The 18,707-nt window shown below is 38.3% G+C and overlaps 1 protein-coding gene across 1 annotated transcript; it reads left to right on the top strand.

Moving 5' to 3' along the window:
* Positions 1 to 3,315: 3,315 nt before the first annotated feature.
* LOC104235178 (uncharacterized) lies at positions 3,316 to 4,139 on the top strand. Its single transcript, XM_009797029.1, has 2 exons — positions 3,316 to 3,646; positions 3,688 to 4,139. The coding sequence occupies exons 1-2, from the start codon at positions 3,316 to 3,318 to the stop codon at positions 4,137 to 4,139; spliced, it is 783 nt and encodes a 260-aa protein (XP_009795331.1).
* Positions 4,140 to 18,707: the final 14,568 nt, after the last annotated feature.

The following is an 18,707-nucleotide window of genomic DNA, read 5'->3' as shown; positions in this document are numbered from 1 at the left end:
TATCTTGCAGAAAAGTAGATTGTATTTGTTACATGCTAGATTTACATATTGTGTAGAAAAGTAGCTGAACAAGATTGTGATGTTGGTCAAGAGAAAATATGAGATTTACATATTGTAAAAAGTAGCTGAACTAGATCTTGTATTGTGATGTTGATCAAGAGAAGACATGCTTATTTTATTGTGAAGAACATAGACATATATGTTTTACTTCGAGCTAGTACACCGTGGAGTTAGTCGAAATTGGCTCGGACACCGTAGTTATTAAAATGATGTTTTTCTTGTGAAATGGATTGTCATTTTTTGTTATCTTAATGGTCAAGTAAATATACTAATTTTCAAAGTCAAGTTGTTTATTGAGATTTGGCCATGTTTTGAGCTTAATATGGCTGGTTTTTAAACAAAAGCTTGATTAATCAGGTACATTCAAGAGACTTATTGGTGTTGATTGTTTGGCAAATGGCATGTTCTAATCCCAAGTGATGCATTATATTCTCACCAAACTTATTGGTGTATTAAATATTATATCCATGTGTAATTTTCGTAACCAGTATTACTTGTCATACTCATCTTCTCTGGACTTTCCATATTTAGCCATGATATGATATATATTTTGTAAAATTATACGTCCTAATCAACTTAGATTCTGCATTTGGTAATTGATACATTTCCTTGCTGGTACGTCTAACAGTAAAAATGCTTCCTTGCCATCTTTTTGTTACTCATCATATGCTATCACCTGGGGCTGGGATTTTAAATTTTACGCCCGTTCACGCCATGTAAGATTATCATGTTAGTACGTATGTCTTTTAACAATCTTTTACTACCACAAAAGATTTCTGAGTTGGTGTGAAAATATAGAGAACTTCATTATTTTTATTATTATAGTATTATAATAAATTTTGGTGAGTTTAAATAGAGGGACATATGCCGTGAAAATTGCTACTAGGGTCAGGGTCGGCTCTAACCTTATATCTAATAAGGCTTGTGCCTTAGGCCCCCCAGCTAAGAAAATTGTATTTAAGATGAATATAGAACCTGAGTTTCCTAATAAACGTGTAATTTATAGAAAGAAATAATTTGATGAGAATGTTGATAATGATATCACAAAGTCTCTTGAAGAATTTTTTAGAGTTGATTACTTTTTATATATAGTAGATTAAAGTAATTTTTTCACTTCAAAATAGATTTGAACAATTTGAAGTATATGAAAATATTTTTAGTTTCCTATTTAGTGTTAAAACAGTGAGACCATTAGACGACGTGAATTTTAAAAAATATTGCCTTAACCTTGAATGTTCCTTAAAACATAATAGTCTATTTCGTATTGATGGCTTACACTTTTTTCTTAAATTATAAGTATTAGCTGAAATAGTACAAGTAGAAGATAATACTCTAATCGATTATAAGAAGACTTGATTCCTTTTTAAATGCTTATATTGCTTATAGAATAATGTTAACAGTTCCTATAACAGTTGCCTCAATGGAAAGAAGTTTTTCAAAACTAAAAGTGATATATCTTGCCCAAGATCAATAATATCTCAAGAAAGATGAAATGGCTTGGCCATATTATCAATTGAAAAGGAATTATTAGAATAAATCGATTATAAAAAAAATATTAACAATTTTGCATCTCAAAAAACGAGAAGAATAGACTTCAAATAAAATATATATTATAACTTTTTTTTTTTTTTAAAAAAATTAGGCCTCACATTAAACTTAGCCACACATGTGCTGAGCCGCCTCTGAGTAGGGTCGACCAGTGGCGGACGCACGTGATGGCAAGCGGGTTCAACTGAACCCGCTTCATCAAAAAATAATACTATGTATATGTATAAATTATGATTAAAGCTGCGTAAATTTTGTATATATATGTTATTTGAACTCACTTGACAACTACTATTTTACAACTTAAGTTATGTATTTCTAAGATTGAATCCGCTTGCACAAATTTCTGGGTCCGCCACTGGGGTCGACCATGAATAGTGAGGACAGGGAAGATAGAAGAGGAAAATGAATTTGATGAAATTCAAATCTTACAACTAAATAATGCAAGCATTGTATGTATATTCTGATGTGCAGAATGTCAGTTGTCTTAATGGGTACAAACAGATGAATCTAAAGAGTGTACTATTTTGCTGAACTCGAAAACTGCCTTTTGTTCTGAATGGAAAAAAATACTACCAATAATTTCAAAAATGGAATTTTAGTATGCTTTACTCCGTTGAAAGGAACTGTAGGAGCATGACTAGTACTGCTCATTCTGATATACTGTGTAATACTATCAAACAAGTGGGTACCGCGAGAAATGCAACTGTAATTTTAGCTGTATAAAATTACAAGAGCCAAATTCCCTTTACAGTAGGAGACAAATTGGAGGTTCAGTTTTCTAGATTCAAATTCGAAGTTGAACTTGAAACTCCAAAATAATTGGGCTTTTAGCTCCTGTGTCCTTGTAAGAAAATTACATTCCTTTGCCTACTTTCATATGGTTTTACACTTGGCACGTGCTTCTCTATTTTGAAATGATAATTTGTTGTTCTATATAGTACATTGTGAGCAGATCTGAATGTGTCAGAAATTTTCTTGTTCAACTTTATGTGAAGTGAAAATGACAATGGTCTTTTTTGATTTTTTTTTGTGGGGTCCATAATATTTTATTTTTTCAAATATCAAGAAGGAATAACTTCTTCTATCCAAAGTTGCCTTTGTTGAGAGAAGTGGAGTTAGTAAACTATGGTTAGCTAGCTGTAGTTAGTTAATCTAATTAATGTGGTTAGTTAGGCAGTTAGTGTATGTAAAGTGTATAAATACACAGTAGGAGCTTATGTACAGATTAGAGAATTCATTTTTTCAATTCTCAATAGAACAGTTACTCACTTCCTCTTCTTAGCCTTTTCTCTAAGCTAACCTTGATCTGAGAACTTCCATAACCATGGAAGCTAACATGGTATCAGAGCCAGGCCTATCCCAATTTATTGTTACCGATGTTGGGCCCCCATTTATATTGTCCACGCTCCAGTTGCAGGCCTGGGCGTGAGGGAGGGTGTTGAGTTGTATCCCACATCGGTGGAGAATGGGTGTCTTAGTCTCCTTATATGGTCTTGGGCAATCCACACCTCATAAGCTAGCTTTTGGGGTTGAGTTAGGCCCAAGGTCCATTCTTAACATGGTATCAGAGCTAGTGTCTATGATCAGAGCTTAGTACCTCGCTCATCTGTGTGTATGTGTGTTACTGAAGTTCAGCTGAAGTGTCTGAAGGTAACAACACCTCTGAGCTAGGGTTCTGCTCAATTTGACATCTGAAAAGCTTCTTCAATGGCAATAGAAGACGAAACAAATGAGAGTGCTCCCAGATGTGCGAATGTACCAACTACTCCAGCTATTTTCCCTACGATAGATCACAATCACCCTCTATTTCTTCAACCGACAGATACTCCAGGTAGCTCACTCATCTCTCTTCAGCTAACTGGTTCGGATAACTATGCATTGTGGAGTCGATCTATGAGAATAGGTCTGTTAGGTAAAAGCAAACTAGGATTTGTGGATGGTAGGTATCCAATATCGAAGTTCAAACCTGAATTTCATGAGCAATGGGAAAAAGTAAATGTTGTGGTACTCTCTTGGATTATGAATGCTATGCGTTCAGGTTTGTTAAGCACTATAGTGTATGCTTCCAATGCTCACAAGGTATGGGAAGATCTGAAGGAAAGGTTGACAAAGTGAATGTATCTAGGATTCTGTACTTGCATAGAGAGATCCATACATTAACACAGGGAACAATGAATGTAGCTGATTATTTCTCGAAATTAAGAGATCTATGGGATAAGTTTGATGCACTCATTCCTTGTCCTGGTTGTCCATGTTTAGAGTCAAAGAAATATGCAGAGCACTTTGAATATCATAGGTTGCTTCAGTTCCTTATGGGACTGAATGACTCTTATTCCCAAGCTCGAAGCCAAATAATGATGATGACACCAGTGCCTAGTATTAACAAGACATATTCTCTTCTTATGGATGCCGAAATTCAGAGAAACCTGGCAAACTTTACGCAAATGGTGCAAGTAATAGAAGTTAATGACAACACTGCTATGTATGGCAACAAAAATCCAAATCCTGGCACTGGACAATCTAGAGCTTAGAAGAAGACACTGATTTGTGATTATTGTAACTACAAAGGCCACACTAGGGAGAATTGTTACAAACTAATAGGGTATCCGCAAGACTTCAAGTCCAACTTTAAGATGAAGAAGAAGGGAAGCAACTCGGGAGCATATACTAATCATGTCAATACCAATTACAGTCCTACTATGCAAAATGCTCATATGCAGATGCAGCTTGGAGGTTTACAGGGTGAGACTTCTACTACACCTGGTTTCCAACCTCAACAAATACAGATGAATGTTGTACCAACTAGAGTTCAGACTCAGCAACAAATAGTTCCTTACTTTACACAGGAGCAATACCAGCAGATAGTGCAACTACTTAACAAGGGAGCAGATGAAGGCCCCTCTGCCAGAGCTGCAACTGCAGGTAAACTAATAGCTCTGTTATCCAATCATGTTAATCTCAATTGGATAATAGACTCTGGAGCTTCAAATTATATGACATCCACACTAGAAATGCTAAGTTCCTGTCAATCAATTTCCTTTCAAAAGGGAAGTAAAGTTCACTTGCAAACAGAGGATGTTGCCTTTATTAAACATATAGGAAAAGCAAGTGTTCTTACCAATCAGGATATCAACAATGTATTGTACATCCCAGATTTTAAGTACAATCTACTATCAGTATCTAAACTGACCAAAGAGTTGCAGTGTCTTGTGGCATTTTTTCCCGACTTCTGTATCTTCCAGGATCTCTACAATGGTCAGGTGAAGGGGATTGGTAAGGAGGACAAGGGACTGTACCTATTACAAGGCAAGTCATTAGTAGGTGGTATATTTAGTCATGATCCAACTCAACAAAGGAATAAAACTATGCAGCAAGTATCTAAGGTGAACTCTGTATATAAGTCTACTATGCCTGAGAATAAGTCTGCTTGTATGACTAGTGAACACTCTAAATCTAGTGCACTGTGGCACAGAAGATTAGGTCATGCACCTATAGATGTAATCAAGAAGCATACAACTCTAAGTAGTTTGAAGGATCATCACGCACACTGCATTGTATGTCTTTTAGCCAAGCAGACAAAGTTACCTTACAAGCTAAGTACTGCTACTTCAAATGTTGTTTTTGAACTAATTCATTGTGATGTATGGGGGCCATACAGAGTGTCACACCTCCTTTTTCCGCACCCGCGAGGGCGCAGGGGAGTTTTTTTCAATTAAAGGACAATCGAAACAGGATTGGTTTATTTATTTCAGAGTCGCCACTTGGGAGATTTAGGGTGTCCCAAGTCGCCAATTTTAATCCCGAATCGAGGAAAAGAATGACTCCATATTACAGTCTGCGTACCAGAAAATCCGGATAAGGAATTCTGTTAACCCGGGAGAAGGTGTTAGGCATTCCCGAGTTCCGTGGTTCTAGCACGGTCGCTCAACTGTTATATTTGGCTTGATTATCTGATTTTATACATGTTAAACCTATGTGCAAGTTTTAAACTCTTGACCGCTTTTATTATTATTTTTTACGAGAATTGCAACGTCGTGAAAATATATCTCGAACCACGTTACATCAATGCATCCGTGGTTATTGACATATCTCGACTCGGTTGAGATTTGAATTTGGGTCACATAAATGTGCACCCGAATTACGGAAGATAAATTATTAAAGACGTGCCTAACGCAACTAGCGTATTGTTATTTTGGGGAAGGCCGTAAAATTCGCTAAACGGCATGTCCCGAATTCTAAGTGTTTTAATATATATACATTCAGAGGGCCCCGCGACTTGTACATTTGTTTGTCGAGGCTCGTCTCATTTATTATTAAAGAATTTGCAACGTCATGGAAATGCATCTCGGGCCACGCCATAATCAATATACCCGTGATTTGAGACACATTTCGATTCCGTTGAGATTTGGATTTGGGTCACATAAATGTGCACCCGAGCTTAAGGAGATAATATTATTACAGGCGCGCCTAAAACAACTAGCGCATTACTATTTTGGGTAGGGTCGTGAAATTTGCTAAACGGCCCGTCCCGGAATCTAAGTATTTAATACGTATATTTTTGGGAGGGCCCCACAATCTGTGCGTTTTCATTTGGCGAGGCTCGTCTCATTTTTATTATTATTATATTTTATTTTTTTTATTTTTATTTTTAAAAGGGTAAACTTAAAGTTACTACATTTTTATTTTTATCTAATTAAAGAGTTAATTCAAAGTTATTAAAATATATTGCAAGCCATGTTGTACGTAACGCACTAGTGGTTTACGACAAGTTCTATTTAACTATGTTCCAAATTGGAGCCGGGTCACATGAGATGCACCCCCGGTTCCTTTAATCTAATTAAATACAAACAACAATATTGCCACAAATCACTGATTTGACGCTATTTATAAACTATCATTCTTTTTCCTCTTAATCTTGTTTAATGAAATATAAGCTGATAATCTAACAATAAATGACAAACATCTAACAATTAGTGATAAACAAAAATATAAAATTAATAACAGAACATAACATTAACAATCAGTGATAAACTAACATGACGAGATAAACTTTAAAATACGGCAAATATATTACAACTACTCAAATTTACCGAGACAAGACATGGAAGCAAAGAACACACCCAGGCAACAAAAATAACATGAATACTCACGTTTAACAGCAACGTCAAGTTTCAACATCTCGAACTCGCCAAAAATGGACAGCAACAACCTCGACGTACTGGACCTCGACGGAACTCATCCCGGACAGAACTTCTAGGCTGTTTTTTGAACGTTTTCGTTAGGTTTCAGCTTGTGCGTATGTGTGTTTTCTTGGTCAGTCATGGCAAGGGGGAAGGGTCGTTCATGGCTGAACTCTGCAAGCAGTTGTTTGGACGTGGGGGTGACGACAGGCAGTAACGACGGAGAAGCTGGACGGGATGGGTGGAGTTGGTTGCGACGAGGGGTGCGACTGGGTTTTGGTCGTTGATGGTGGCTTTGGGGTGGTTGACGGACTGTTTGGTAGAGCTGGAGCTGAGGGACAGTGACGACGCAGCAGGTAGCGATGCAAACTGCTGGTTTTTCCGGTGGTTGACGGGGAGGGCTCCTAGGTTTTTTTGCTAGGTTTTTTGGTGAGGAAGAAGGCGATGGGGGGAGATGGCGTCGGGGTCGTTAACGGGGGTGTATGGGTCGTGGTGCAGGTGGTTTCATGGGGTAGCTGGGCTGTTTCGGACGTGAGTTTTTGGACGAGGTCGACGGAGGGAGCTGGATGGAGGTGGGCGATGGAACTGGTGGTTTTGTTGGTGGGGCAGACGAGGGAGGTGGTCGTTTGGAGGTGGTCCGTTTGGTGATGCCTAGTGATTGTGGTTTTGGTGACGGGGGTGCGAGGATGGTGAACGACAGAGGGAGCTGGAGTTCCGGCGTCGGGGGGGGGGGGTTGCGACTGTAGGGGTGCCGGGGAAGGTGACGGGTGGTGGAGTTGGTGCTTGGGTGGTTTGTTCGTTTTTTTTTACAGTAGGTTTTCTCTGCTAGGGTTTTGTTCTTCCTCTCTTGAGGAAGAAGATGATCAACAGTGGAAAAAAAAACCAATCCTCAAAATCCTGTCCGTTTCTCAATTTTTCAAAAGTCCCGTCCTTCCAAATGTGTTTTGTCCGTGTATTTAGTACCCTTGCCCAGGGAAATGAGCCCCACGCGTGGTGGGGTTCGAGACTTGTGTCCCCCACGCGTGGTGGAGTTCCCCGTGTGTCGTGGACTCGGATTATTATGTGCCAGGTCCGAAAATTAGGCCTAAAACCGGGTAGTTTGAACCCGAATATTATTCTTTTGCCCGGATCCGAGAATAAGAACACGACGTTACTTAACTAGTCCTATGTAAACAAAATAACTACCAAAAATAAGACTAATATTTAAACAAAACTATATCTTTTTAAGTATATTTTTCAAGATTTAAAATAGCTACAAAATATTAATAAAACTATTTTTTGTAATTTTCGTTTTTATATAAAAATAAAATATAAATCAATATATTTTTATATTTTTCAGAATTAAAATGACCATAAAACATTAATAGAACTATATATTTTTGTAATTTTCGAATTTATATAAAGTACCAAAATAAAGTGCAATTTTTTGTATTTTTTCAAGTTTATGAGAAATACATAAACTAAAATTTATATATATATTTTTTGTAATTTTTCTTTTTGCAGCGAAATAAAGCAAAAATAGTCAAAATAGCTATATTAGACCTAAATTACATATTTATGCTTAAAATGTGAAAATTCTCGAGGAGGATCAAAAATCAGGTGTCTACAGCTGCCCCTCTTTGACTGGAAACGCGAAGAGTTTTCCGACAAAGAACGACTAGACATGTTTTTGACCCGACCATTACTTGGACGGACTACACTAAGGAAAGGGAGGGAATGTGACCGAGCCCTGGTATCTGAGCTGCCTACATATCCTTGGTTTTACAGGAATCAGGCCACGTGTAGTTCGGGAATGAGAGAGATGGTGAAGTGTACCGAGGTGAAGAGCCGATCGAGGTGCCGTTCCGTTGAGGTTCCGGTCCGCGGTCCTGTCATTACAACAAAAATGAAAACTGAAAAAGACTAACTAAGTCTATCAGCTACTAGTTACAAGGATTCCTATCTTTAAGTCTTCTGAAACTTGGTCTTGAGTCTTGAATGGTGCTTCATACAGACTTTGGATTTGAACCTTGATACTTGCTAGTTGTAGGCGCTAGTTCTTGAGCAGATCACATCCGTTCTCCACTTCCGTGCTTCGGATTCATTCATTTTTTTCTTTTTCTTTTTTTTTTCTTTTTGTTGTGTCCAGCTTTTGTCGACCATCTCAGATGTTGACTCACATTCTTGAGGCGAGCTTCTGCTATTTATAACTTGGTTGAATGCTGGGGATTTTTGTTGTAGCCTTTTGCTTCCCGGAGCTGGGGATTCCTGTTGTAACCTTCTACCTTCCGGTGGGGTTACTGATTTCCAAAATCTGCAGTATAGGACTAAAAAGTATTCCTCTTGTTATACAGGTGGGCGCCTGAAAAGAAATTTAAAGACTGAAAAGTATTCCACTCGTTATGTAGGTGGGCGCCTGACAAGAAATTTAAAGACTGAAAAGTATTCCACTCGTTATGTAGGTGGGCGCCTGACAAGAAATTTAAAGACTGGAATGTATGCCTCTGTTCTATGGGCGGGCTCCCAATTTCAACACTTGAAAGTAAAGACTGAATGTATTCCTCTGTTATTATGGGCGGGCTCCCAATTTCAACACTTGAAAAGTAAAGACTGAAATGTATGCCTCTGTTATCTGGGCGGGCTCCCAATTTCAACACTTGAAAGTAAAGACTGAATGTATTCCTCTGTTATTATGGGCGGGCTCCCAATTTCAACACTTGAAAGTAAAGACTGAATGTATTCCTCTGTTATTATGGGCGGGCTCCCAATTTCAACACTTGAAAAGTAAAGACTGAAATGTATGCCTCTGTTATCTGGGCGGGCTCCCAACTTCAACACTTGAAAGTAAAGACTGAAATGTATGCCTCTGTTATCTGGGCGGGCTCCCAACTTCAACACTTGAAAGTAAAGACTGAATGTATGCCTCTGTTATTATGGGCGGGCTCCCAATTCAACACTTGAAAGTAAAGACTGAAATGTATTCCTCTCGTTATACAGGTGGGCGCCTGGTAGAAATTTAAAGACTGAAAAGTATTCCACTCGTTATGTAGGTGGGCGCCTGATTTCAACAACTTTTAAAATAAACGCCATTCCTTTCTTCAGGCGGGCTCCTGATTTCAACAACTTTGAAAATAAAATGCCATTCCTCTTTTTAGGTTGGCGAGATTTAAACAACTTTAAAAATAAGCGTCACTCCTCTCTTCAGGCGGGCTCCTGATTTCAACAACAACTTTTAAAATAAACGCCACTCCTCTCTTCAGGCGGGCTCCTGATTTCAACTTAGGAGGAAATGCCTCTCCTATGGGTAAAACTAAACTTAGGAGGAAATGCGTCTCCTATGGGTAAAATAGACTTTAGGAGGAAGTGCGTCTCCTATGGGTAAAATAGACTTTAGGAGGAAATGCGTCTCCTATGGGTGAAACTAACTTAGGAAGTGCGTTTCCTATTGGCAAAACTAGACTTAGGAAGTGCGTCTCCTATTGGTAAAACTAGACTTAGGAAGTGCGTCTCCTATTGGTAAAACTAGACTTAGGAAGTGCGTCTCCTATTGGAAAAGACGTGAAACAAACTTAGGAAGAAATGCATCTCCTATGGGTAAAAACTTTAATGATTTCAAATTAGGAAGTGCGTCTCCTATTAATGACATATTCATTTAGGAAGTGCGTCTCCTATGAGTGAACCATTCCCTTCTTTTTTTTTTTTGAATTATTTACTTACATGTGTTGTCTTCCCTCGAAACTGTTGGGGATTATTTTGATGGGGATGAATTTTCCCCTTTTTTCTCTTTTTTTCATTATTATCTTTTTTTTTTATTATTCTTTTTTTTTGTTTTGTTTTTTTCATAGCTTTTTCCTTCGAAGACTACCTCCCTTGAGAGTCGTTTTGTCTTTCCCCGAAAGGAACCGCTGTGGATACTGACTTTCCAACCTTGTGTTGGACTCCTCGCAACTGCTAGGGATAACGCTGTTGGGGAATTATTTACTTACCTGTTGGGGGTAAAATGTTATCAGCTGGGGGTACCTGACTTCCAGAAAATTTTCTAAATGGAAGGAAAATTTTCTGCCCCAGTTCGATAATATCCCTTGTGGCATGCAGTTCTGGCATCAATGCCATTTCCGTTACCTGCTTCAAATCAAACAAAATTTGTTAGTTTAAAACATGGTGGTTGGTTGCGATACTCCTACTGGGACGATGACATTTGCTGGGGATAATCCCTTTCTACCGGGGGTATCCCTCTTCTTTTGTGGCATAGCTCGGAAACTGGCATTTCCCCGACTTTTAGTCTTGTATGAATTTCCCACAAATTCATGCTCACTGCTTTCCTTGCTTTGTTCACGGGCCTTGGCCTTGAGGTTTATAACCTTGGTTTTGGCAAGGGTATCCCTCTTGACACTCGTCAATCTTTTTGTCAATTCCCTTTTGCTGGGGATATTTTTGTTGACACTTGCCTCACGCTTGTTCCTTGCTGACTAAACCACTTGGATGTACTAGTCAGATCTCATTTTGGAAAGCTGATGGCCTATTTTGAAGTCAATTCACACTTGTTCTGACCAAGCAGACTCTATTGGGGATTTTTCTATGAAAGGAAAAAGATAAAAAGGGACAAAATAAAAAGACAAAGGAAGAAGCTGACTCTTTAACGAAAGAAACTATAAATAAAAACCTATCAAATGCAGATACCGACTCTAATGGTCATGACATGCACATGTGGCCTATCCTCCGCCGTCAATCATCTTTCAAGATCTTCAATTGGCGATTCCCCATCTGATTCTCAATCTTATTCGACTTGTAGTACCCGAAGGGTTTTCACTATCAAGTCTCTCTCATTTTTTGTTCTTTTCTCAGCTTTCATCGCCTTATGGTGCCTGTGAAGGTTTTCACCAATAAGACTCTCTCGTTTTATATCTCTCTCCAGCTGGGGGATTTGGAGTGTTGTCGGTACGACTCTTTCTGTTGGGGATTAGAATCCTTTCTGCTGTGGAACAGAATGTTATGCTCACCGGTAAGACTCTCCATTTGTCTGACTTGACATCTTTTGAAGATTGATCAGAAGGTCTTTCTTTGGACTGTAATGTGGGTTTTGGATAGGCTAGAAAGAAAGGGTATAAAAGGCTCAAAAAATACATTAATTTTGGGTTATTAGTTACAACCTTCGGAATTAGATTTATTTACAACAAACGCAACTTTTGCCCCAGTTTCTTGTTTGGGGATATTTTAATTGATTTTTTCATTTTTTCTTTCAAAACTATGACCGAGCCGTGAAGCGCCTACGTATCCTCTTTGAGGAATCAGGTCAAACGTAGTTCCCAATTCCTCTTTTTTTTCATTTGACTTTCTTTTCACTCATTTCTTATCTTTCTTTTCTTTTTCCTTTTGCTTTTTTTTTTTTTGCTTTTTTTTATATTTTTTTTTGCTATTCTCTTTTTTTTTCTTTTTTTTTTTATCTTCCATGTTCGCATCTTCTAGTCGTTGCTACTTATTCCGAACGAGGGGTATGAAAGAAAATAAATAAGGCTCAAAAGGGGTAACGAAGGATAAAAGTGTTTGGGTAGCAGAACAAAATGCCTTCGTCATTCCAGTCTTCAAAACATGCCAAGTGCAAACAACACAATTTAAACTTGTAGTCTCTTCTGATGGTGCTGGACTTGACAATTATGTTAAACGTTTTATTTTTCCTTTGTCATTTCTAAAGCACCGTTGGGCGACACTCTCATTATCATGACCGACCCTCATGCCAATTTGGCGAATCTTGCTTTTAACGGTTTTCTTTGTGTTTTACTTGCCCCAGTTCCATATGACTCGAGCTCTGAATAATCTCAACCGTCCTTATTTCCTTTAAATGGTCTGATCGCCTTTCCAGGGTTTTATGATTAACTTTTAAGATTAGGCCCAAACTGTGTGCGCATATCATGTCACTAGAATCGGCATTGAATAAAATGATAAAAGGACTAAACCAAAGAAAACTGGAAATAAAAGGGACCGAATTTTGCATTAGATTACCGGTGAAATGGTTTGAATGACAAGACAAACAAAACAACCAGAATAAAATTCTAACACAACCTCGACGTAACTTAAACAAACTTATATGACAAAATGGAAAGATAGGAAGGTTTGACACAAGACAATATTTGGATTACAACCCTAAGAATAATCCGGACAACAGAAATGACAACAAAATAAGCCACCAACATCTTCTCTCTTGCTAACCAAGGAACGGAGCGGCCTCCCATTTCATCAAAAACTGGCATCTTAGCCACTGAGCTTTGCATCAATACTACCAAGACCATTACCAGCTTCAATATCATCAACCTCCGTCAGCAAGTCCCCAATAGGATTCGAGTGCTTCTGTTATCAGGCCTGATCCCAGCAGAGTGTGTATCATGAGATGCAAGTAAAGGATTCTGGGTGTCATTGTCTGGCTTACCACAAACCAACCACCTTAACTTTATTTGCAAAACAAACAGGTTAGAATGGACTCAGTCGGTCCTCATTATTGACAACATCTTTTTTTTCTTTTTCTCTTTTTTCGATTTTTTTTTTCATTCATTTTTCCCTTTTTTTTTCTTTTTTTTTCTTTTTCTTTTTTCATTCTTTTTCATTTCTTTTTTTTTCATTTCTTTTTTTTTTTGGCTTTTCTTTTTGTTGTGGTCGAATCTTAAGGAGATTGCCTACGTATCATGACCTCGCATGAATCAGACCTTGCGTAGTTCGGACCAATAAAAGATAAACAATACTAAACATTTTTTTCAATTTTCATATTAAAACAAACTGGGTTTCAAAGGTTTGAAGATGACCTACAAGCTGGAAAAAAAATCAAACAACCCAAAGATTTACAAACTCCAAAAACAAATGACCAACTCCCTTTCTCCGTTTGACAAATGCAACCAAACGGTTATTTTTGCAAATGTGGCCCCTTCCAAATTCATATGAATTTTGAGGCCGGGGAGGATTATTTTATGACACTTTACAAACTTGTCCGTTCTTTTACGAAAATAACCTTTCGACAACTGAAAGATACTCTAAGGCTATTTCGGCAAGAACGGTTTAAGACGCGACCGAAGCTGGCTCGGCTTATTTTGACCAAAATCCAAACGGTATTCACCTGACCGCTGACTCTTTGTTTTTTTTTCTTTTCAAATTGCAATAAAAACCTGGTGTTGCAAACACGGCCCTTCAGCGCCTCGGGGACGAAGATTTTTAAGGCTGTGTGGGTTCATATCTCAAAATGACCCAAAGGTGGCTGTTTATGCCAAGTCAGCCTTCCGGCGTCCCTTTCGGGAACATTCGGCTATTTATGACAAAACAGCATCACCTGACTTATTTATAACTCTTTTTTATCGTTTTTCAAATTAGAAAAGTCAATATTGCAAACACGGCCTTTCAACGTCTCGGGGACGAAGATTTTTAGGCTGTGGGGGTCAACTGGACCAAGTCTTAAAAATGACCCAAAAGTGGTTGTTTATGCAAAGTCAGCCTTCCGGCGTCCCTTTCGGGAACATTCGGCTATGTCTTGATAAAACAGCGTCACCCGACTTCTTTATGAAATTTGACATATATATTTTGCTATTTTTTTTGTAAAAGGGGAAGTTGGACATCACCCGACTTATTTATGAAAAAATCTTGACATGTTTTTTTATTATTATTATTATTTGTTTTTGGCTTTTTAGCAAAAGGGGGTTGGACCCGATGAGGGTTGCCTACGTATCTCACATCCGGTGAGAATCAAACTCACGTAGTTCGGGTAATCAAACTATTTTTGGAGAAGACATTTTTCCATTTTCTATATTTTTTTTTTTATTATTACAACAAATAAACAAACTATAAACATAAAACATTCCTTCTTTTTTCATTTGTTTTTCTTATTCTAAAGAAAAGAAAAATGTTTTTTTTTTGGATTTTTACCTTGCTTAAAAAAAATATTTTTTGAATTTTGAATTTTAAAGAAGAATCAAAATATTTTCGGATTTTTTTATTTATTTTTTTATTTTTATTTTTTAAAATATATTTTGAATTTTGAATTTTCTTTTGATTTTTTTTTTGGATTATATATATATATATATTTATTTTGGAAAAAAACAAGACAGAACAATGATGATTTTTTTCTTCTATTTTTCCTTTGCTACTAATAAGACATTTTTTCTCGTTTTCTCAAAATTTCGGCAGAGTTTTGATACTACTCGGACATTGGTTTCTTTTTTCTAACAATAAGTAGCCACATCTCTACACTGTTATTTTCTCCTCTTTTCCACTATTTTCTAATTTGTGGATGATGAAAACATACACCATCCTTTTTTTGAATTTCCAATGTTTCTTTCTATATATATACATATATATTTTATTTTTTATATTTATTATATTTTCAAAAATGTGGCATGGGGGACATAGGGAATTTTAAGATTTCTTTGGATTCCGCAAATGTTCCCCATGTGCTTTTCAAAAATGAAGCGTGGGGGACATAGGGGAATTCCAAGGCTTCTTGGATTCCACAAATGTTCCCCATGCTTTGATTAAAATAACACCATGTTGGAGATGACCAAATGACCCATTCGCCCTTGACTAAATACAACATGTAGCACATAGGATGCCGAAAGATGGTCTATTATTTTCAGGTTGCTTGTCCTTGACGGACCCAACCCCTATGTTGAGTCCCCTAAGTCAAATGCACATGATGCAAATAAACGTTCCTACTAGGGATCCGTCATGTGGCTTTGTTATACTAGGTTCAAAAACTTGGGTCGGTGTTCTAGACAGTGTACTCGAGCGGACAACTCGAGCTGAGGAAGGAGCTCCTTTCCGGGAACCAAAAGGCCAGCCGACTTAGAAACTTTCCGAGCCTCTTTTATTTAGGGTATGACACTAACAGAATAGGGAGTTTCAACCAGTAAGCACATCCCCGGAGGTAAGAAGAGAAAGGTTTCGGCACAGTTTATATACAGTTCAAATAATATCAAAGTGGTAAAAGCAGCATTTAGCACATTAGGCTCAAAACATGTAAAAATCAGATAAAGCCAAATATAACAATTTATCTAAGCTCGAATTCTTAACCCTGAACCATTGGTTCTGGGTCCAAATTCCCCAGTGGAGTCGCCAGAGCTGTCACACCTCCTTTTTACGCACCCGCGAGGGCGCAGGGGAGTTTTTTCCAATTAAAGGACAATCGAAACGGGATTGGTTTATTTATTTCAGAGTCGCCACTTGGGATATTTAGGGTGTCCCAAGTCACCAATTTTAATCCCGAATCGAGGAAAAGAATGACTCCATATTACAGTCTGCGTACCAGAAAATCCAAATAAGGAATTCTGTTAACCCGGGAGAAGGTGTTTGGCATTCCCGAGTTCAGTGGTTCTAGCACGGTCGCTCAACTGTTATATTTGGCTTGATTATCTGATTTTATACATGTTGGACCTATGCGCAAATTTTAAACTCTTGACCGCTTTTATTATTATTTTTACGAGAATTGCAATGTCGTGAAAATATATCTCGAACCACGTTACATCAATGCATCCGTGGTTATTGACATATCTCGACTCGGTTGAGATTTGAATTTGGGTCACATAAATGTGCACCCGAATTACGGAAGATAAATTATTAAAGACGTGCCTAACGCAACTAGCGTATTGTTATTTTGGGGAAGGCCGTAAAATTCGCTAAATGGCATGTCCCGAATTCTAAGTGTTTTAATATATATACATTCAGAGGGCCCCGCGACTTGTACATTTGTTTGTCGAGGCTCGTCTCATTTATTATTAAAGAATTTGCAACGTCATGGAAATGCATCTTCGGGCCACGCCATAATCAATATACCCGTGATTTGAGACACATTTCGATTCCGTTGAGATTTGGATTTGGGTCACATAAATGTGCACCCGAGCTTAAGGAGATAATATTATTACAGGCGCGCCTAAAACAACTAGCGCATTACTATTTTGGGTAGGGTCGTGAAATTTGCTAAACGGCCCGTCCCGGAATCTAAGTATTTAATACGTATATTTTTGGGAGGGCCCCGCAATCTGTGCGTTTTCATTTGGCGAGGCTCGTCTCATTTTTATTATTATTATATTTTTTGTTTTTTTATTTTTATTTTTTTTAAAAGGGTAAACTTAAAGTTACTACATTTTTATTTTTATCTATTTAAAGAGTTAATTCAAAGTTATTAAAATATATTGCAAGCCATGTTGTACGTAACGCACTAGTGGTTTACGACAAGTTCTATTTAACTATGTTCCAAATTGGAGCCGGGTCACATGAGATGCACCCCCGGTTCCTTTAATCTAATTAAATACAAACAACAATATTGCCACAAATCACTGATTTGACGCTATTTATAAACTATCATTCTTTTTCCTCTTAATCTTGTTTAATGAAATATAAGCTGATAATCTAACAATAAATGACAAACATCTAACAATTAGTGATAAACAAAAATATAAAATTAATAATAGAACATAACATTAACAATCAATGATAAACTAACATGACGAGATAAACTTTAAAATACGGCAAATATATTACTACTACTCAAATTTACCGAGACAAGACATGGAAGCAAGGAACACACCGAGGCAACAAAAATAACATGAATACTCACGTTTAACAGCAACGTCGAGTTTCAACATCTCGAACTCGCCAAAAATGGACAGCAACAACCTTGACGTACCGGACCTCGACGGAACTCATCCCGGACAGAACTTCTGGGCTGTTTTTTGAACGTTTTCGTTAGGTTTCAACTTGTGCGTATGTGTGTTTTCTTGGTCAGTCATGGCAAGGGGGAAGGGTCGTTCATGACTGAACTCTGCAAGCAGTTGTTTGGACGTGAGGGTGACGACGGGCAGTAACGACGGAGAAGCTGGACGAGATGGGTGGAGTTGGTTGCGATGAGGGGTGTGACTGGGTTTTGGTCGTTGATGGTGGCTTTGGGGTGGTTGACGGACTGTTTGGTGGAGCTGGAGCTGAGGGACAGCGACGACGCAGCAGGTAGCGATGCAAACTGCTGGTTTTTCCGGTGGTTGACGGGGAGGGCTCCTAGGTTTTTTTGCTAGGTTTTTTGGTGAGGAAGAAGGTGATGGGGGGAGATGGCGTCGAGGTCGTTAATGGGGGTGGATGGGTCGTGGTGCAGGTGGTTTCATGGGGTAGCTGGGCTATTTCGGACGTGAGTTTTTGGACGAGGTCAACGGAGGGAGCTGGATGGAGGTGGGCGATGGAACTGGTGGTTTTGTTGGTGGGGCAGACGAGGGAGGTGGTCGTTTGGAGGTGGTCCGTTTGGTGATGCCTGGTGATGGTGGTTTTGGTGACGGGGGTGCGAGGATGGTGAACGACGGAGGGAGCTGGAGTTCCGGCGTCGGGGGGTTGCGACTGTAGGGGTGTCGGGGAAGGTGACGGGTGGTGGAGTTGGTGCTTGGGTGGTTTGTTCATTTTTTTTACAATAGGTTTTCTCTTCTAGGGTTTTTGTTCTTCCTCTCTTGAGGAAGAAGATGATCAACAGTGGAAAAAAAAACCAATCCCTCAAAATCCTGTCCGTTTCTCAATTTTTCAAAAGTCCCGTCCTTCCAAATGTGTTTTGTCCGTGTATTTAGTACCCTTGCCCAGGAAAATGAGCCCCACGCGTGGTGGGGTTCGAGACTTGTGTCCCCCACGCGTGGTGGAGTTCCCCGTGTGTCGTGGACTCGGATTATTATGAACTAGGTCCGAAAATTAGGCCTAAAACCGGGTAGTTTGAACCCGAATATTATTCTTTTGCCCGGATCCAAGAATAAGAACACGACGTTACTTAACTAGTCCTATGTAAACAAAATAACTACCAAAAATAAGACTAATATTTAAACAAAACTATATCTTTTTAAGTATATTTTTCAAGATTTAAAATAGCTACAAAATATTAATAAAACTATTTTTTGTAATTTTCGTTTTTATATAAAAATAAAATATAAAGCAATATATTTT

Source organism: Nicotiana sylvestris, chromosome 9 (assembly GCF_000393655.2).
Source record: "Nicotiana sylvestris chromosome 9, ASM39365v2, whole genome shotgun sequence".
NCBI classification, from domain to species: Eukaryota; Viridiplantae; Streptophyta; class Magnoliopsida; order Solanales; family Solanaceae; genus Nicotiana; species Nicotiana sylvestris.
The sequence above is the reverse complement of the archived record's forward strand: the minus strand, read 5'-3'. Positions and strand labels throughout refer to the sequence as shown.